This window comes from Brachyistius frenatus, unplaced genomic scaffold (genome assembly GCF_029030835.1).
Source record: "Brachyistius frenatus isolate BFR_SWC_R1_liver_20210118 unplaced genomic scaffold, ASM2903083v1 Contig_229, whole genome shotgun sequence".
NCBI classification, from domain to species: domain Eukaryota; kingdom Metazoa; phylum Chordata; class Actinopteri; family Embiotocidae; genus Brachyistius; species Brachyistius frenatus.
This window is the reverse complement of record NW_027210828.1, coordinates 50547-71998: the sequence shown is the minus strand read 5'-3', so window position 1 is coordinate 71998 and position 21452 is coordinate 50547. Positions and strand designations below refer to the sequence as shown.

General features: G+C 39.4%; 3 protein-coding genes across 3 annotated transcripts; all 3 read left to right on the top strand.

Annotated features, from left to right (window-relative positions):
• Positions 1–1116: 1116 nt before the first annotated feature.
• LOC138633650 (uncharacterized) lies at positions 1117–3461 on the top strand. Its single transcript, XM_069720013.1, has 2 exons — positions 1117–1327; positions 2353–3461. The coding sequence occupies exon 2, from the start codon at positions 2355–2357 to the stop codon at positions 3150–3152; it is 798 nt and encodes a 265-aa protein (XP_069576114.1). The 5' UTR covers positions 1117–1327; positions 2353–2354; the 3' UTR covers positions 3153–3461.
• Positions 3462–9474: 6013 nt separating this feature from the next.
• Positions 9475–10692, top strand: LOC138633644 (C-X-C motif chemokine 10-like). The gene is made up of 4 exons (XM_069720005.1): positions 9475–9636; positions 9733–9850; positions 10180–10254; positions 10431–10692. The coding sequence occupies exons 1-4, from the start codon at positions 9570–9572 to the stop codon at positions 10489–10491; spliced, it is 321 nt and encodes a 106-aa protein (XP_069576106.1). The 5' UTR covers positions 9475–9569; the 3' UTR covers positions 10492–10692.
• Positions 10693–11987: 1295 nt separating this feature from the next.
• kiaa1191 (KIAA1191 ortholog) lies at positions 11988–21327 on the top strand. The gene is made up of 8 exons (XM_069720000.1): positions 11988–12184; positions 13127–13255; positions 13350–13537; positions 13724–13835; positions 14077–14204; positions 18472–18611; positions 18764–18945; positions 20094–21327. Exons 2-8 carry the CDS (start codon positions 13228–13230, stop codon positions 20297–20299), a joined length of 984 nt encoding a protein of 327 aa, XP_069576101.1. The 5' UTR covers positions 11988–12184; positions 13127–13227; the 3' UTR covers positions 20300–21327.
• Positions 21328–21452: the final 125 nt, after the last annotated feature.

Here is a 21452-nt window from a genome sequence, read left to right as displayed (position 1 = left end):
CTAAATATCACTGTAACACCCTTGTTTACAAGCCCACAACTGAATTATTGGATGTGGTCAGAAGCCTGAATCTCTTTGTGATTTTGACGTCTTTTGAAAAACAAGGCATTTGCCCACCAGAAGATTATCCCAAATGTTACATGAGCTCAAAACAGCTCATGCCTCGAGTGTCAGAGAAAAAAAATCTGAATGAAAAGGAAATTAGTTCAGTTTTTAACAGTAAGCGAGCAAAATAATAACGACACTTTACCACACAGCCGCAAAATAGACAGACTTTATGTTTAACTCTCCATATCGGCTCAAAATCATCTTCAAATTGCCCACAAACTAAAATGCTTGTTTTGCTGATACATTATGATAAGTGCTTTAAGACGCTGTATGTTTTGTTTAATTCACTCAGTGTGGTCTTGCCGGAGGTCACACCTGCCTAAAGTTTATCAACGCACTCTGAGCCTTAAATCATGTAAACCTACATAATAAAGAGCAGTTTGTTTTAGATCAAACAGGTGGAAAGCCTGTTAGAGATTGTAAATGTCTAACCAATGACTAATGAGAGTTGCATCTCCGGGGCATGCAGAGCCTCAGGTGAAATGCTTAAAAGTCAGTGATTATGTGATCTTTGCTGTGTGTTGTTTGTATTGCGCAGACACACATGCTCAGAAACACACGGCAAGTAAACATGCGCAAAGCCTCTCATGCCCATCAAATTGTCTGCATGATGTACATTACATGCTTCACAAAATAAGGTCAAACATGTTTACAGCTCCACCATGTGTACATTTGTGTTATTACAAAGCATCATTCATTTTGGCAGATTTTCTAAAATTACAGGGGTTGACTGAGTTCAATTACAGAAAGGCATGCTGTGAAAGAATGTAAAAAAAAATAAAATAAACCTCTTTTCGTCCCTTTGTTTGTTTTGTTTTTCCTTCTGTCTTCTCTTGGTCTTTCTCTATCTATGCCTCTCTCTATTTTTTTTTTGTCTCTATTTCTCCCTCCATCAGTACAGTCAGCCAGAGAAGTGCTGGAGCTGAGGAAATGGATGGTGTGTCTATTTTTAGAAGCAGGGAAGGAGGGCAAACCAAAAGTAAGCTAGGGAGAGAGGGAGCAAGAGAGAGAGCGAGGGAGGAGGAGGAGGAGGGATGTGAGGAGAAGATAAATCTGCATTCTACCTCTGCCTCTGGTCAGACACAGTTGAAGCTACAGAGTGCCATCAAGCAGAGGTAGCATCACTGGGTGGAAACAGAATCATAATTAAGAGGAAAAAAGGACAGATTCAATTTTGAAGATCAAGTGGACTCCAAAAAAAAAACCCATCCTTACGCAGGTGAGTGTGAAGGCAAATCGAGCAGGAAACCCTTACATAATTACAGCTAATGCATGAGGTGAAAATGTACAGGGTGCCTATTTTGTGCTTCAGCCTAGAGCCTCTGCTGTGGAAATATATTTTTAGCTGTTGTATACCAAAGGTGTGGTCTAAATTTAGCAATGGTTACATCTTGGAAGAAACTGGGAGAGGCTGGCATTTTGGTTTGGCTCGCTCTATTTTTGGCATGGAGGTCGAGAGACAAAAATATACTGTGGGCTATACTCAGAGTTCTAACAATATGGGGTTGCATAAGCAAATATAGACTGACAAATTCTGTTGCTTTGCATGACTGAGATGGTATTTAAAGTAGTCATCTATCTATGCAGCCTCTTGCTACTCCTCGTTGGGATTGTTTGTATTTTGGGCTCTTTACACTGCCACTCCAAAGTAAGCAGGGGATGATGCCTGAAATAAGAGTCAGGAGGAGGAGAGGAAGGCTTATTTGTTAGTTCAGTTTGATTGATATAGTCAGCAGACGGTTGTGTTTTGAAACGCTGCAGGCTACTAACAGTTCTCATGTGAACAATGTGCCCATGCACATTATGTCATTGGAAAAACAAATTAGTCTGATGTAGTGTTTGAAGAAAGGACTCAAACGGCGTGCTTCAAAACATGTTGTTTTTTTGCCTGTAATTGAAAACACAATAGCATCTATGCATATGTTCCTACATCCTCACTTTTAAGTCTCACAAATGCTGTTGATTATATAATGTTTTCTTGGATGGACAGTGCACAGATGTGGTGATTTATACTGCTTTCCACTGAACCACAACTTTTATTATAGCTCGAAAATGACCATTGTTTCAATTTGCTTTCTCCAAAGCAAAGACTCAGTGAATTTACTGTAAAACTGTAAAACAACATAATGAAAAAATGGCTTTCCTGAGCCTTATTACATTTGACATTGTGTGTTTGCTTCCAAACATTTCACAGATTATGTTTTGACTCTGAACATGGCTTCTCCCTCCTTGTCTTCTCCTTAGCTATGCGGACACGGTCCAGACTGCTGTCCAAGAGAAGACTCACGCTGCCCACAATCAAAGAGGGCACAGAGGAGACGGTGAGGGATCTGAATGAAGCCAACACACTTCATTTCACTGGTCACAGCCAGGCTGTCTCATCAGAAGACTACCTCCTCTCCATCTGCCACTTGGCCCACCCGACCTTCCCCACCAGGGATCCCCCTGACAACCTGAACTCACGGCAGCAGGACACTGTGCAGCAGAAGCTGAGGCCGTCGCGACTCAGTGGGACTACATTAACCACTTTTGAATTCAACCCAAAAGAGGAGGGACACGCCACTGATGTGCAGCAGGGAGAGGGGAAGGAACTGAACAGCGAGCTGCTGTTTGGCAACTCTGACCCTCTGGAGTATCTTTACGGACACCAGAATGACCCCTCTGCCCTCTCAGGAGGTGTGAGGAAAGCATTTGTCGAGGGAAGGATAGTCAGGCAACACGGGGGCGTATGGGAGAGCCAGCCTCGCACCAGAGCCCACAGCATCCCCCGTGCTTCAAATCCAGAGTTCCCACGCCAACGCAAGAGCAGCTGCCCTGAATTACACACTAGCACAAACCTTTCAGCTCCAAATTTCTCCCCGAAACACAGCTTATCCAGGTCGGAGGCCGGAAGAGTTCGCCCAGCAGACAGAGGAGCGGAGGGGGAGAGTCTGAATCCAACCATCAAACAATCCCTCATCTCCCAGTGGATCTCTGACTGCAGGTCAGCATGGAGGGAGGCGCGTGTTCGAGCCTGCATGCTGCCCGCCATTGCTGAGGTATAGACTGCAAATGGACTGTCATTGTGACCTTCCTCAATAAAGTATTCTTATCTATTTGTGTCCGTGCATGGGACATTGACATTAGGAGATAAGTAGAAATGAACAGAGGCAAGTAAATATTGCCATGATTGTCCATCTGTAATGTTATATCAATGCTATTATTTACTATTACAATCTTCCTACTATTGATGTATGCTGGCTATCATACAAAGTCATGAAAGTGGGCAAAGCTGTAAAGCCTTTTTATATCTTCCAGTGTTTTGTGAATTACATATGAATAAATAAACAAATCTTTTGATACTCTCAACCAAACAGTGTTATCTGTGTTTTCTTTGAGCTGCAATCTGTTTTTTATTGCATGTGGAAGCCATTCAAAAATGAACTCCACTCGTGGCTCTGCTAGTGCTAGGCGCTGGGGTTTCTATGGTAACTGTTCAGCACCGGATCCCACAAGTGTGAAGAAACACAGGCTGATGACACCAGTTGAAGCTCAACATGCAGGATGCAGGTCATTTGTTGTTGCATTGCTGCAAAAGCATTTCCTGCTTAGCACAATAAAATACAGGATAATACCGGGCACAACAATGACTAATTAAAATACAATAAGTCACATGAATACATCTTGACATCACAAAGAATAGAAGATTCTTAATTTAAGAACAATCTGAACAATAGTGATCGGTACAATCAATGAGAGGTTTGAGTATTGGCATGAAAACACAAAACAACACAAAGCAGGTCTTGGGGGTACTTTTGAATTTGAGGCCCTAGAGGGCATCCTCCTGTCATTCACTACTCCAGAAAATGCTTTACATAATCAACCCATCACACATTTTACAACATAAAATCTCCTGTAAGCTCGTCAAGCCCTTGTAGAATAAATGGTATTGAAATAACTCTGGGTGTGTCATTATTTTTAGCCAGATTTAAGGGCAGAAATCTGGTCCCAACTACAGCTGCACTGACACCTAAATATTTTGGACCTCCTGTGTTTCTTTCTACAATCGGGACATACAATGCCAAATCTGTTCTAAAAGCTGCTGCATTGTCAGAATTAAAGGGTCCGTTTTTTTTCTGAATAACAGACAACAAAACAAAAAAACTACATATTGTATCACTTACCTTTAGACTTTGTAAAATCTGCCTCTCAGATTTCTGTCTTCACCCCTAATACAGTAGGGGTGAATGAAATTGTATTCCCACTGATGAAAACAGGAAAATGACACTGGAAAAAAAATCCACAGCAAAGTGTTCTTGAAAAGCATCTGGGTTTTACACGGTGTGAACAGTTTTCATTGGACCTGCTGTTTTCTATTGAAGAAATATTTTCTTTAAAGACTGTTCTGTAGATTATACAGGGACGAGGTTGCTTTTGGGTTGCTATTTAAATATAATTCTTAATGCTTTGAGCAGCGTAAATGAAGTCTCATTCACCTCCAAATGATTCAGTTGGTGGCAGAAATGTTAGAGGCATTAAAAAAAAAGAGAACTTAGCAGTTAGGGTCAACCATTATTCTTTCAATAGCAGTGCTGGGAAAGTTACTTTTGAAATGTAGGTTACAGATTACTAGTTGCCCTGTTAAAAATTTAATAAGTAACTATTTTTATTTACTTCATCAAAGTAATGTAACTTTGCTAACAAAAGTCGAACAAACATCATTGCTCACTGTCAAACTTTTATCAAAAAGGTGTTCTTCAATATAACTTAATTTAATATTTGAACGTTTGATTTTAAAGCCCAGCCACCAAAACAAATCACAAGTAGGTAGACCACAACTGACTGCAGGGAAGATAGTTGAGTGATGATAATACAGGGCCTGGTACTGTTCACAGTTTTTTTCACACTGCTTCCTGAATGACTCGACCGAATATCTTGAGGAATGCTCATTGATTTGATTGGCCAATGAGAGGTGGTTCAAATTCAAACAAGAGAACCAACAAAAAACGGGGTTCCAAATTTGAGCTCATACTGCAATATGAATGGAGCCTAGTTACAAGTTACATGTAACTAGCTTTATGTAGTTACACCCCAACACTTCCCAGAAGTATAATGACCCGCAGGTAATTAAATGCTAAACAGAAAAAGATCATAACAGCATCAATGAAGACAGAAGTTCTACTTTAGCAGCAGACAATAAAATATGTTGATCTCTGTTATTGATCATTGTGACTGGAGGAAGAAAAGCCTTTCAAATTTACTCTGTTAATCTGAATTTTTACTGGTAGAAACAGAATCATGCTGAAGAGATGATAATTTGAGTGTAGTCTGAATGTGGTTGGGCTGAGCTGAGGCTCTTTATCTCTCCAGAATAATGACAGCATTGGCCAAAAAGCTTAAAGGAGCAGTGTGTGGAATTTAATGGCATCTAGTGGTAAAGTAGCAGATTGCAACCAAGTGAACATCCCTCGCCTCACCCGCCCCTTCCAAAAGGATGGGTGAATCTACAGTGCAGTTTTATCATCAGCCTTCCATAATTAATTGCCGAGATCTGGTAACATAATGTTAAAAGAAGTCAGTTGAGGTAAAAAGTTTTCTAAATTTATTTGGAGCTCAGTAGTAAAGTTTTTACCAAGACTTTCTGTTGTAAACATCCATCCATCATTTACCTACTCTTATTCTTTGCATGCTCAGTGTTTCTGCTTTGAGGGATAATTAGTGACTTTTCAGGAGCTCTCTCTTTCAGTTGATTGTGGTCTTGATTACAACAAGTGTTCCCAAATCACAGCAGTTTCTATGATAGCCACAATAACTGTCATTTGAAACGTCTACCAAGAAGCACATTTGTGAACTCTGACATGTTGACATAAAGTGGAAGAAGGAAATGTCAGAATTAAGAGGAGAAATCTACAAATTAAGGTTTCTAGTAAAATAAACCATATTCAGTGTGACAGTAAAGTTACGTCGTAGGGACTGGAGACTCATGCAGTCATAGGGTCTGTTCAACCTGATAGACAGTCGAGACTTGACAACACATAAACTGTACATTATCAAATGTACTAATAGTGTATTTTAATCTTTTATTAGTTTATAAGAATTGATGTGCCCTTACAGTATTTCTGGAAAAACAGAAGTAGTTTTGAGGATAACTAAAGTAACTGTCTTGATCGTGGCTGACTTCCCTTATCATGACATTGGGACTGAAATAAATAGAAGATAAGGAAGTATCTAAACTATGTTGTTGAAGGAATCAACTACTTGGGAAGCACACATAGTAGAAATCCCCAAACATCAAATTAGACTTAAGACACAATAACTGTCATTTGAAACGTCTACCAAGAAGCACATTTGTGAACTCTGACATGTTGACATAAAGTGGAAGAAGGAAATGTCAGAATTAAGAGGAGAAATCTGCAAACTGAGGTTTCTAGTAAAATAAACCATATTCAGTGTGACAGTAAAGTTACGTCGTAGGGACTGGAGACTTATGCAGTCATAGGGTCTGTTCAAACTGATAGACAGTCGAGACTTGACAACACATAAACTGTACATTATCAAATTATCAGCTCATTGCTGTATTGGGTCACATTCTGTGGTATACGCTTTTGATGAAAAGACCCATTTCCTTTATAAAAACAAAAGATGCGTGTGGTTGGTAATCCCCCTGCATTATTTGTACCCCTTTGACCTCCATCTCAGCAGCACAAGAACACCGCTCTCTTTATACGGTAGCCTAAAGCAGTGGGTTACTACTGCAAACAGCAGATTACTTGACTTGTATGTTTAAATTATCTAAAACAAAAGGTATACACTTTCAAGTTTCTCTTTCCAGCTCTCACTAATAAACACACCATACAGTATGTAATTCCTCTTAGCTTTTCTGCTGATCAAAATAATCACTTTTAAATTGAAATGAGAAGTGCAACCACATTAGGCTGCACACTCAAAGTCTGAAGAGGAAGAGCCTGCTGACGTTATTAGTTCCATTCGGCTCATTGCTGTATGGGGTCACATTCTGTGGTATACGCTTTTGGTGAAAAGACCCATTTCCTTTATAAAAACGAAAGATGCGTGTGGTTGGTAATCCCCCTGCATTAAAACACACTTTCACCCTACCAACCCAATAGGGTAAATGTAGGGAGGGGAAAAACAGACTAAATCCATGAACGATGCTGGTCATATTGTGTATTTTAATGCACTGCCACTCAGAGCTGGACTGCAGAGTTACCAACTTTTTGTTCCTGAGCAGAGTCAGGGTATTTGAAGGAACAAGCTGTACTTCACTGATGTGTGCTGGAGCACTCTCCAGACCCCAATAAGGAAAAGCCATGAAATATTAATAGAAGAGGAACATAAAATATTCAAGCTTCCTAAGTGCAGGCTGTCTGTCAGAAATGGATTTCATGGGAGGTGGCAGCAGTATACAGTACCACTGCAAAAGATTGTGTGATTTCTGAATTCACAAATAGGTCAACCACAGAGGGCCTTCCTGTCACTAATAGGTCTGTTTGAGTCATTTAGAGAAACCACCAACCAGCTGATCATTGTTGTTTAGTTTCTACCAAATGCAGCAACAAATGAAAGTCCCTTTCACTCCTCTTTATTGTCCAGAAATACCCCTTTGTCTTAAATTAGTATGGATTAACTTTAAACATGGTTTTCCTTTCAATTTTGTATTATATTGAGATTAAAATTGGGATTTTTTTTTTTTTTTTTTCAAATACTTTTAAGGATTACACACTTATACAATACAAAAATCTATCAAAATTGTATCACCTTAGGTTTTCCAAAAAGATATATTTTCACACCTACCTCTTGTAATTTCCATCCATGCCATTGATTTAGGTTTAAACTGGTTTTGAGATATCTACTGTATTTCTGAGACTTTACCCACATCACATAGATACGTAGATCTCAAAACCTGGGCAAGTAAAACCAAAACGATTTGCATACCTATAAATAGAGGTGTCTTTGATTCATTCTTGTTTAAATGTGTTTAGTTTGGTGAAACAACCCTCAATAATAAATTTACATTTTGAAGATACATGGCTTTCATAGCACTGCACAGTCACCTTCTTTTGCCTTTTGTGTCATTTCATGCTTTTTAGCAGCCCTATGTACCTTGATAGTAATTGTAACAAAGAGTTGAATATGTGAAAGGAAAGTAGGTCTATTCTTCTAACAGCATCCTCACTTATTCCAGCTCTGTGGACTAAATATAGAATAAAGGAGAAGGATATCATTTCACATTCTCCAGAAAAGTGTAAGAGGATATAAAACTGAAACTCGGATTTAAACCATGTTTTCTACTGAAACAAAACATTTGATATGAAACCTGTAACGTTCAGGGCATATATCAAATTTGATAGTGGTGACAATATCAGGATGAGAAAGTGAACATCAAAATCCATCAAATGAAGCTGAAAAGACTGACTTGTTCACACCACAAATGTCATGACCTAATAAGTACCACACATCTACAGTGGAAAGTATTGGAAAGATGCCGTCACATTTTCAGAGTACCTACACGTTTGATTTGATGTAAATGCTGAAGGTGTTAGCCACTCATGTTCTCACAGTAGATCACAGCCCACACTTTATGTTGCCAAATATAAAATTGTCCTCACATATCTAGACTGACATGATCAATTTAGTTTTCAATCAGAAATATAAATCTACTGAAATTTGAAATAATTTGGAATTTTTATATTTTATTTTCTTGATTGTTTCAAAAGGGAAATAACTAATTGATCACACAAAAGTAGATACAATGGATTTAATGTGTTACATGTTCTTTACTGTTGTGTTTTATTCTATTTTATTTTATTATCGTTTATATATCCTTACAGTCTTCCCTTTAAATTGCAAATAAGTAAAAACAGGAAATAATAAAAACCCAAGTGACCCAAATGTCATCACCTATCTTTGTGGTTTTTTATTTTTATATTTGCCATTTTGAAATGACACATTTGTTTGGGTCTTTGTTCTTTATTCAATCCAATCAATTTAATGTTCAACATGTTGAAATACATTTGTTCATTTGTAATTTGACATTTTTCACAAACAGTGAGTTTAAAGTTGTACATGCTGCTTCACAGCTCAAACATGTTGTACTATGGTTTTTCTTTTAACATTTGTATTATCATGCATAATTTTAATACGTTTAATATTATATGTAATTATATACATATAATGTAATATGTGCTCTGATCATTGGCAATATAACCAGAGCTGAAATAAAGCAGGATGTGTGTTTTATTCTTGTGGATTTTTTTAAGTTTCACTTTCCAGTCACAAAAGTTTCCCTTGTTCACAGGAAAGATGATGCGTCTGAAGAAAGTACTTAAAACGACCCTCATCCTCAAACCCTCACAGCTCTCCTGTCAAACTTCGCTTCAACACCTCCTACATCATCTCTCTGGTTGCATTATTCTTTTTACCACGCATTTTATTGTTTTATGTTATTTTGAAAGAGAAAACCAATGATGTCGAGCTTCATCAAGGTGTTCCTGCTCCTGGCTCTCATGGTCTGCGTCTCAGAGGCCCAACGTAAGTTTTTATCCTTTTTATAATTTAAAACTCATCCTTATTAATGACAGAGGGAACTTATGCAGATTAATCTTTTTCCCTTATCTTCTTTTCTAGGCGAAAGCGGGCAGCATTGTCTGTGTGAGCGGGTCAGGGACGGCATCGGCCTGAAGTCTGGAATAAAGGACATCCAGATCTACTCAGCAACCATCTTCTGTGACAGAGTCGAGATTGTGTAAGTGACGCATTGTTTAAATTAAGGTTCAGGAAACGTGAGGTGTTATTTGGAAATTTAATGGTTGACATATTCCATTTTTATAGATGTACTTCAGCTCAAATAAAACACTACATGCATAAGGAACTGCGGGAGACTGTAAAATGTTTTGACAGTAGGGTTACTAGCTGCAAAGTCAACAACATTTTAGATACTAATGTATATTTTTAACCTCTGATAATCACCTCTACTAATCAGTCTACTGATGTGGCTCATTTATAACTATTTATCTTTTATGTTTTGTTTTAAATCCCTTTGATTTAACTTTTCTCTATTGTCTGTGTCAACAGTGTCACCAACAACAATGGCCGCTTCTGCCTGAACCCTAACCTAAAGGCAATAAAAAAACTCCTGGCGAATGTCATGTGAGTATTTATATGACTTAGAGCCTCATCTTCAATACTCAAACTGTCCAAATATCAATATTATTCTTTGGGTGAATCTCATTGTATTTGATAAAAAATAAAGTAATGAATAACATTATGGCGTCCCCACACTGTTTTAATGTGTCTAATGAGTGCCCTGCTTGTTTTATTATCAGTTCCAGAAGGCAGAAAACCTCAACAGACAAACCAAATGGGTTCACTGCCAGCCGCATCTGATTTGCTTTTTAACTCTGAATGAACAAGACCCTCATACAACCTCTGACCCCTAAAAAAAGGCACCTTCAACACTTGTAGATGTGAAATGATTGAAATGTCTTGTCTATTTATCTTCTATTTATACTGACGTGCACTGACAGTATGTCTCCATTCTACTGTACCCTGTTTTTGTAAACTGATTTTTAATTAAAAAAATAAAAATCTAAGTAGCATTGCGTATGCGACTTGTTTTCTGTTCCAAGCCTGATGCTGTTTGTGACCCATGTCAACAGTGCTATCTTGTGGCTCAGAACTGCTAATGCAAGAAATGAGAACTGTTTCACTTTTTTTTTTTTTTTAAATCCAGTGGCCTGTAATTGAATATGAGAAGGAAATACACTCTGGGGCAACCTCTAGACACAGTTTACAGCGGGGTCAATAACGGCTCAGCTCTGACAGGGGCGGCTCTTCTCTGCTGAGTCCCATAGGCTGTTATTCTCTACGCCCATCACACACACCCCCCGCCCCCCCCCACACACACACACACACACACACACACACACACACACACACACACACACACACACACACACACACACACACACACACACACACACACACACACACACACACACGTGTGCACTTTAGATACGTATTAATAATATAATGAGTTCCTGACTCATAACTTAACTATCTCAACTAAATGCCCAAACTCAACCTTTAACCAACTCTAGCCTAAACCTCATTCCCTTATAGCCTACCTTAACCATGAACTTGGAACCAAGTCGTCACCTTCAAATATGCCTTTTATTTCTTTTTCTTATTTTTAAATTACATTTTAGCATGTTTTCATGTTCCTTTCTGTCTATTTCCATGTAAAGCACTGCATTTAATTATCTTGTTATCAAGCTTTGAGCTATATTTATTGAATGAAAGGTGCTATACAAATAAAGTTTATTATAATTTTGTTTTCTTTTCTTTCTAAATAGATATTGAAATACTGAGAACTAGCTAAAACTTAAAATTTAGAAAAAGCTTATTTAAAATTGATCCAGACAAGACAACATTACAAGCCCACAAACAGGCATCCATTCCCTGCAGACCAAATCCTAATATGTATCCTCAATGGCACTTCACACCCCACCCCAACTGTAACCTGAACCAAAAATAAGGTCAAACTATAAAAGTCTTTCGTTAACCTTTTAGATAAGAAGACTCCAAATGGGAAGCGTATAATTTACTGCAAATTGATATTCATGTTGATACCCAAATCTGGCAACCAGCCTGCCTATCTCAGCTTTGAAAAATGACATTTGAGTAAGCTATAAAATGGCAACGCGAATGTTCTCAGTCATCCAGGTTATGGTCAATCTAGTAGGATAAATTTGAGTAAAATTTAGATTATAACGGGAACATCTACGAGCTACAGTCCTGTAATGTTGCACCACATTCTCCCCAAACACTCTGCAGGGCTTTAAGTTGTCAGGCGATCAACTCCGCCGGCTGGGTTGCCGTAGACGTGCATTCACTGGTGCAGCTTTTCCGTGTCAGCGCGCTGTTTGCTTTTGGCATGTCCAAAAGTCATGGATGAACCGGCCGGTAAACAACCAGGCACCATTCGTCTGTCCAGTCTACCTTAATCGGCGCGACACTGACAAAGAAATCGCTGCAGCTGTGGAGTAATTTCAACGGAGAGGAAAGGGAATATTGACAGGTAAGTGATAAACAGCATGCATGAAAACGACTATAGTCCAGTCAAATTAAAGCGCAGTCTATCCTGAAATAATTCATGCAGAGATTGTGGCTCATATCGGTTTAAAATATGGTTTAAATACTACTCAATTTTAATACCTAGCTAGTCTCCTGGGAAATATAGTAACGTTTTTGGGTTTTTTTTCTTTTATAAGTAGTTTACAGTTGGGAGACACGATTCCTTCTCAACCATGTTTTTTTTTTGGTTTTTTGCAAGTCATTGTAACTGGCTTCAAACCGTGCTGACTTGAACAACAGTATGCCAGCTGTCTGGACAGTAACAGACTACTAAATACCACCAACCTAAATCTAAATCTGACTGACAGAATACTCTGCAAGTTAGAATTAAGGTCCTATCCTCATTCATTTAAGAAAGGAGAGGTTTCCAATGGAAAGGTGCATACAAGGCAGATAATGAGCACTAATAACAAGTTCACCAGAACACAAAGGGACTAAGTGTTCCTTTCTTTGTATTTCATGCAATAGGGAACTAACTGTGGATGAGGTTTCTTTCTGTTTCAATTCCGTGTGAAATAAAGAGCCATCTTTAATTCACTGCTTGCCTGTTTTGATCTGTTGTGGGCAGCCCAGAGGCTGGTATGTGAGAATGAATCTGACATAAACTGATATTAATGACACTGCAGTAACCAGACTCTCCTGCTCTATTTGCAGCAGGTCAGGAACAGTAGACTGTTCACAGTACACAGTAAATACAGGTCTGATATGTTTATTCTCTGATTTAACCAGGATTAGGCTAATACAATAGCATTTATTAGCCTAAACTCTTCTCCAAAGCTGTGGTGACAGGGGGGACACCGACATATTGTACTGCATGCTTTTCCTCAATTGGAGAACAGGGCTTTCTATCAGCCTAATGACCCCTGTATGATGTCATCTGATAAAGTCTTCAGGTTTGAGTCCAATGCTGAGGACAGTGTAGGCTGAACCTTCACACTGTCAGCCTTGAGAGTCTCTGGTGGTCAGTCCCTATGATCTGCTGTCAAAATGGCCTCAAGACAGGGAGACATTCCAGGTAATGTAGAAATTTTGATTTAACAGATTAACAGTGATCCTCTTAAACATAATTTTTTTTTAAGCAACATATCTTCTTTATTCCCATTCTTCAGCACTTGAGTCTGGCACATCCTCCGGTCTTTTCGGTGCCTTATCATGTCCCATTGGAATGACTCGACACAACATCAGCTATGACGAGCACATGGATGCCCCCATGCATTCGCCACCTGCAGACATGACTGTCAACATGTTATGGAAGGACCCTGTCATCCCGCAGCACAGGTTCAGGAACACTGCAGAGGTACTTCCCTGTTTGTTCATACTTTTCAAGCCACATTCTTTTGAACTGGTTACCTGAACAAAATATTTTTTGGATTAACTTGTTCTTGACGGTCAGGTGCATGCCCAGGCACTTTTCAATTGTATGTCTGTCTGTTATATAACTAGTGTAAAAGTGACTCATAACAGTATAAACTTGTGTGACTAGGAAGGTGAGAGTGGTGGGAAGTTACTGACTTTTGAGGCAGCAGCACTGGCCAAGTCTCCGGTGCCTGTGGTGAAAGCCAAAGCCACCTCCTTAATGAGCTCCCTTATGATCAGTAAGTCAAGAAATCCAACTAACTAACTAAATTAAAGATCTTATATTTTCATTTTGACAAATATCTAGACCTCAAGAAACTTTTCCTCATTAAATGTCACAAAATTATACAGGCATTTACGTTCTTCCAAATGACTGCTGTCTTGGCTTCCAGTTATGCTGTAACACAATTAATGAAGTACAACACATTAAAACATTGACTAACTGTCTGCACTTTTGACTGTCTGCCCTAACTCACTCAGAGCAAACCCAGGAGAACCTCCAGAAATTTGAGCACCAGGCAGGACTGACAGATGCTGGTTATTCTCCCCACAAGGGCCTTTCTGCTGAGGATACCCGCTTTCACCGGCTAGGTGATGGCACACTGCCAGTGAGTATGAACAAATGTGAGGTACAAGACTTGACGTGCCAAATGGTGGGGAAATGTTTAGTCCCTGACCACAAATAATAAATAACTGAAAAGAAATGTCTTTTCACACCTGAACTCTATTACAGGTGCGTTAGATGGCTGTACAACGTGAATATGATTAAAGAAGAAAGCACTGCACACTGCAACACTTACTGCCAGTTTATTAGTTCAGTGCAGGCCTCAGTGAAAATTAATCATATACTCGTGATGGATCTGATCAGGTGTACCTGGCCAAGTCGGGTTTGGATGAAAAGTCAAAACAAATCATACGTAAGCAAGACTGTTTAAGTTCTTTGTACCACAAGTGAATGTTTAGCAAGATCAAGTTAGCCATTTCTAGCGGATGGGGTGGGGAAGTCATTTGACATACACAAGCTTTGAAAATATATTTTCAAAGTCATGTTGCAGGATTTAAAACAATTTAATCAAGAATGATGTCTTGTCACAAAATGCAACTTGCACAAATAGAAAAACAAAACTAATTATTGGACTTTACCTTTCATACAGTGACAGTTTAGCATACACCTTTTTTTTTTTAGAAAGCTAATTGTGCACATTCAGAGTACCTGCTGCGTGTATGAACAAAGGTTATGTTTTCTTTCCATTATTTGTCCAGTTTATGTGCCCACTTTGGCCGGCTTTGTGTTTACTTGCTATCCTCTCACATGTTCCAGTGTTGTAATGCTGAACACACAAGATCACAGGCACATTGTGATTCTTACAGAAAGAACGGTGGTATCTGTGCTACTTACTTGATGTGAGAAAATATTTAAATATAATTTAAATATTTATATAATTTATATATTTATACAATTATAAAAATATATTTTATTTATTAAATATAAATAAAAAATATTTAAATATAATATTTACAAATATTTAAGTCATAGCCTTATTGTCGTCGCATGTAAAAGTTATAGCAGGCTAAATATGGAACAACATCATAGTAAACAAATTGCGTAATCAGTTTTGAGCTGGCACCAGACTGTAGTTCCTATCAGTTCTGTTGCCAAGCAACTCCCTGAGATGAGCCAAGCCCCCTCATTTACCGAAACGGACCAATCAGCGAGCTCCTACCAAAAGAAGGCCCACTGCTGTGTACGGACGGTCGGTGTTTTTGAGAAATAATCGTCAACGTCTTAAACAACGAATTATGGACAAAATGAAGGAATCTCTCGGACTGAGGCGCCAAAGAAAACTTATCATAAAAAGGTGCGTCAAGAAGAATATTGTATTTACAAACCAGCATTTGTACATTCTGACCGAAAGGAGGCCGCTAAGCGAAGCAACCTTGTAAGCTAGCCAGCGAGGCTCGCCCGAGTAAACAAACAGAACCAGTCGTGACGGTGTCCGGTGTTTATCACGGTCGTTCAGCTGGAGTTAAACTACCGCGACGCTCATGACTGAATCGGAAACGACCGGACGGCTACGAAACGTTAGTTTTGATGGGTTACAGTAGTTGGCTGTTACGTGGCCACGGTTAGCATATCACCGGCTAACTAACATGAACAGATGTGTATTGACGGTCATGTTGTTGACGTTCATGTCCTCATCTAACTTTATCTAACTCGAGGCTCAGTTTGTGTGTCTCCCTCCCTCCTCCTCCTCCTCATTATCGGACAGCTCAATGATCACATTATCAAAGGAGGCACAAACTGGAGCTTACTTTAGCTCCACACCCTCCTTTAAATGTACGTTTATTCCACACGAGCTGTCATGAAGGCTGCGTGTAAATATAGATTATATTATATATATATATATATATATATATATATATATATATATATATATATATATATATATATATATAGTATATATAGATGAATGAATTTGTAGTAAACTCTTGTGTACTTGTCTCTGTCAAACACGTGGATCAAATGCACTGCGTTGTGTCCAACGTGGACCATCTTAGGTCAGGTAGTTACTTTATTAATCCCCAAGGGGACTTTTTTTCCACTACAGCAGCATTTATAGATACAGGAAATAAATAAAATAACAGTAAAAAAAATATTAAATATAAATGTACAGTATATATATTTATATTTAAACAAACAAGAAACACAGACAACAGTGTTATTGTTGTGTGATGGATTTTGCCAGAGGTGAGTTATTGTACAGGCTTATTGCAGCGGGCAGGAACGATCTCCTGTATCTGGAACGATCTCCTGTATCTTGAATGATCTCTATCGGGAACGATCTCCTGTATCTTGAATGATCTCTATCGGGAACGATCTCCTGTATCTGGAACGATCTCCTGTATCAGGAACGATCTCCTGTATCGGGAACGATCTCCTGTATCTTGAATGATCTCCTGTATCGGGAACGATCTCCTGTATCTGGAATGATCTCCTGTATCAGGAACGATCTCCTGTATCTGGAACGATATCCTGTATCGGGAACGATATCCTGTATCGGGAATGATCTCCTGTATCTGGAACGATCTCCTGTATCTTGAATGATCTCCTGTATCTGGAACGATCTCCTGTATCTGGAACGATCTCCTGTATCTTGAATGATCTCCTGTATCTTGAATGATCTCCTGTATCGGGAATGATCTCCTGTATCAGGAACGATCTCCTGTATCTGGAACGATATCCTGTATCGGGAACAATCTCCTGTATCTGGAACGATCTCCTGTATCGGGAACGATATCCTGTATCGGGAATGATCTCCTGTATCTGGAATGATCTCCTGTATCTTGAATGATCTCCTGTATCTGGAACGATCTCCTGTATCTGGAATGATCTCCTGTATCAGGAACGATCTCCTGTATCTGGAACGATATCCTGTATCGGGAACGATCTCCTGTATCTGGAACGATCTCCTGTATCGGGAACGATATCTGTATCGGGAATGATCTCCTGTATCTGGAACGATCTCCTGTATCTTGAATGATCTTCTGTATCGGGAACGATATCCTGTATCGGGAACGATATCCTGTATCTGGAACGATCTCTATCTGGAACGATCTCCTGTATCTGTAATGATCTCCTGTATCGGGAACGATCTCCTGTATCGGGAACGATATCCTGTATCTGGAACGATCTCTATCTGGAACGATCTCCTGTATCGGGAACGATCTCCTGTATCTGGAACGATATCCTGTATCTGGAACGATCTCTATCTGGAACGATCTCCTGTATCGGGAACGATCTCCTGTATCGGGAATGATCTCCTGTATCTGGAACGATCTCCTGTATCTGTCCTTGTGACAGCGGAGCTGGAGGAGTCTTTTGGAGAATGTGCTCCGCTGTCCCTGCAGCAGGTGGTGGAGAGGCTGGTCCGGATTATCCAATATGGATAATGGTTAATAGGTAGATAATCTTTACTTGTCTTTTTCTCCGTTTCAGCTCACCAAAATGTTATAAAGTATACAGTCAGCTTCAGCTGTTAAGATGTTGTCGATTGCTGATTTGTTTTATTTTTATGTTGTGGCTGTGGTCCAGCAGGGTTGAAGCAATGATTCAGTTTTAACCGGATACTGACCCAAATCAAACGCAGGGGATTAAAGGCCATAGAGACTCTTTCTGAAATTAATTTGCAATATGGCCACTGCCCTGATCAGAAAGAAGGATATCAATTTTAATGTTATGGATGAAAAGTGAACATTGACAGTATCATACCAGATAAACTTAAATGTCAAGGCAAGTATAGTTAAACACATGTTTAGTTTGTTAGCAGTAGGAGGATCTGAACTGAGCTCCTGTACATTTATTGCTAACTTGATGTTAAATCAGGGGCTGGTTACAACCTTTGCTTACTTATGTTCTGACAGTTTATTTGATGTTTAATTGTCATGTGGTTCATTATCAAATCACCATAATTTTCATAGAGTATCTTTTCTCTTTTCCCACACACAACATGTATACAGGTGGTAGGCTATTAGGGGCTGTGATGCACTTTGTTTTTTTTAATTATTATTTTTGACCTGCAGCTCAAGTAAAACACTGCTGACCTTTTGTATTGTGTATTTAGGGATGTTTGCTTTTTCAATAAGATCAGTACTGTCTTTGACATGTCTACACGTCACAAAAATGCACCCAGTCTGGCTTGGACATGGTGAAAGAAGTCTCTTGTTTTGCTGCTTGTGCTGGGGCATGTCAAAAATTAACAACCAGATTGTGGTTATGAATATTTAAATGTCTAATTTACAGAGTGATCGTGGATCCGAAGATGGCACTTTTCCATTTTATGTATGTTTAATTACTTGTTATTTCTGTCTGTGCAGAAGTTGAGAATGCCAAGTGGGGACTTCAAGGAGGACAGGCTTACAACATCAGCACAATCCACCCCAAGTGGCACCCCCTCTGTTACCCCCTGCGTCACCCCCTGTGTTAGTCCCCACACATCACCGGCTCTCAATCGCAGGTAGGAATTGTACTGCTGAAATGTTGAGATCATAATATCTTTTGATCTAAACACGGGTCCAAAATTTCATGTGAAAATGAGTGAAAACAGATCTGCTAACACTAAAGTGTGTGTGCTTGTATGTTCATTGGTCTTACTTGATGGGAACACAGGAGCTGGTTCCAGCTGAGTCCTGCACCTTTCCTTGCCGCCCCAGAGCTTAACAGTCCCAACCTGAGCACAGACATGGGAGGAAATGAGGGAGGAGGAGGAGGAGGAGAGAGGTGGAACTTCTTTGGAACTCGGTCGGTGGTACAGAAGTCCCCCACTGATCCAGGCTGTGACACCAGCTCGGGTGAGAGATTTATACCCTGTCCCGCATCTGGATCTCCACTGCAGGATCTTTATGTAGTTAACGTACAGTAGATGGGCTTAATTGTTTGAGCGGTAGCTTTAACCTCAAACAACAAAACAACCAGTAACCCGGGCTTTGTGTGCTCTGTGAAAACAGTAATGGTGGCTCCACTGCCACACCTGTTTGCAGCTGAATAGCTTTTGAAATGAGTGGGGATTTTCTAGTGATCGGGTGGAGCTATGTTGAAACCACAACCTGCAATCCATTTGTTAAGAAAGATGTTGCCCCGTATCAATAGATGGGTGCTTTTTTTAAATTTTTTATTTGAACTCGAGGACTATTGTTAGACCAACCGTTTTAAAGTCTGCGGAACGGTGTACTTCAGAAGTTTTCTTTCAGCACCTAAAACCACGCCCAAATCGTGATGTCACAGAGTCTGGAGGGCACACCTGTATATCCTTGTAGCAAGGTGATGTATTAACCCACTAGATGCCAGTAAAAACTAGATTTTTAGGAGATGTTAAAGTTTCTCTTTTAAAATAATGAAACTACATCTGCTCTCTGCGAGCCAGGTATTATCTGACCCAAATTCAATATGTCTGATCACACTCTATTATTTCCAGTTGTTGCATCCTACTGGTTGTAGACTTCAGGTTAATTTTGAAACTATTAAAGCAGCCTTCAACCAATCGGCATCAACCACCAATATGATGTATGTTGTGCTCTGGAACTCGCCAAGCTGTAAACAACAGAGACTCTCAGAGACCGCCAAACTGACCAGAGTGCAATGGCAAATTGATAAATGACTATTGCAAGTCAAAGATACAAAGAGCACTGTTTTTGTTATGGCATCAAAATCTCAATATTTTCTAGCGTTCCTACAACCATTCATATTTCTGCATCCAGCGTTACCACCGCCGCCATTGTGGAAGTACATTTTGAAACAAGCGCTCAACTTCAACATCATCTCACTTTTTCACCCCCGTTGCTCACTGATTGGTCCACCCTTCAGAGTGGCTGAGCAAACTTGTGAATGTGAACAGAGTTTCCTGCCTATAATTAAAGTGAAGACTGAAGCTGTGGATAATTGGTAGATTTTGTAGATTTAAGTCATTTATGACAACATCTACCACACCTGTCTCCTGCAGGCTTCTCGCTACAGTCCTACTTTGGCCTGCAGAAGTCCTCTACCATTGATGGCACCAACACCCAGATGAACCTCAAGGCGGAGGACCCTGCCAACTTCATGCCCCCCAAGATCGACATCTCCGGCATTGAAGCCAAGCGGGTACCACCACGGCCACACAAACTCAAACCTCGGGACATGAATGTTTTAACACCTTCAGGCTTCTGATGTCAGACCAGCTGTGTAGTTTCTCCTCTGTATCGCATCCGCAGTAGTTCCTTCCCTATCTGGTAGCTCATTTGCTTTACAGCCTTCCTCTATCCCCTCTGCCTCCTTGCCATTTCACTGAGGCTGAGAGGAATGAGGATCACCTACAGTATTAACCCAACATACCCCAGAGACATCACTGCACCATTATTCTGCACAGCTGACCAGATTGAATGCTGTTCCCACCATCCCCTTCCTGTATCTTACAACTCATCGGTCCAAATAAAGAACCAAATGAAGTAGCTTCATTTGTCACTCCTACTGCTTTGTATTATTACTGTCCGGTCACGTAATGAGTGCATTGGCAGGCATTGCATTGCCTTGCTGTACTCGTTCCATTGTCAATTATGACATTGAAGTTAAAATATCTTGTCAGTCCTTTGCAAAAGTTGATCACATTAGCATTGCCTCTCATTCTGAAACTGACCAGCTATTTCAACTCACAATGCTCAGCCGTCTGCCTCGTTTGTATTATTTTGAATAAGCTCACAGATTTATAGTGTAGTGCTTTTACTTTGTCAGCATGCAGAGCATAGTGTGGAATATGGATGAAATTGTGCCTAAACTTGCAGTGTTTGCTTTTTTCATTCTTGTCATCAAAGTTTTTCATTTGTTTTTTATTATGTGAAAGAGCATCTTATTTTACTTAATGACAGAGTATGATTGCTGACCTGAAGTGATTTTTTTGTTTTGTTTTGTTTTTTGTTTAATTTCAACTTAAGTATTTTCATATTGTCCTGCTTTAAATCAGTATTGTTTGTTCTAAATAGTGGGTAGTACAGTTTGTTGCATTTGTCACATTTTTATATAGGACCCCAATGTTTGTTGAATAAGCAAAGCATTGAAGTGGTCATTTTCAAGTTTGGATTTTGTGTGTCTTCCAATCTTTGCTGTTTTATTTGAACAAATGTTGAATTCCAGTTAGTACTTGCACAAGGGGGGATCTTCTCCCACTTCCATCTGTAAATAAATCTGATCATAACAAGCAAGACTGGTTGTTTTTTTTGTTGTTGTTTTTTTTTTTCATCTCATCTCATCTATAGTCACAGCATCATGGATTTTGTTATACTCTTACTTTTTGGTGAGCATTTGCAACAGCTTTCTGAATACCTAA

Bases quoted from the DNA above. Each gene is read 5' to 3' on its own strand.
- LOC138633650 (XM_069720013.1), top strand. From the start codon at position 2,355: ATGCGGACACGGTCCAGACTGCTGTCCAAGAGAAGACTCACGCTGCCC.
- LOC138633644 (XM_069720005.1), top strand. From the start codon at position 9,570: ATGATGTCGAGCTTCATCAAGGTGTTCCTGCTCCTGGCTCTCATGGTC. The intron at 9,851-10,179 runs GTAAGTGACGCA...CTGTGTCAACAG, and splicing joins TGTGACAGAGTCGAGATTGT to TGTCACCAACAACAATGGCC. The intron at 10,255-10,430 runs GTGAGTATTTAT...TTTTATTATCAG, and splicing joins AAACTCCTGGCGAATGTCAT to TTCCAGAAGGCAGAAAACCT.
- kiaa1191 (XM_069720000.1), top strand. From the start codon at position 13,228: ATGGCCTCAAGACAGGGAGACATTCCAG. The intron at 14,205-18,471 runs GTGAGTATGAAC...CTGTCTGTGCAG, and splicing joins TAGGTGATGGCACACTGCCA to AAGTTGAGAATGCCAAGTGG. The intron at 18,946-20,093 runs GTGAGAGATTTA...TGTCTCCTGCAG, and splicing joins AGGCTGTGACACCAGCTCGG to GCTTCTCGCTACAGTCCTAC.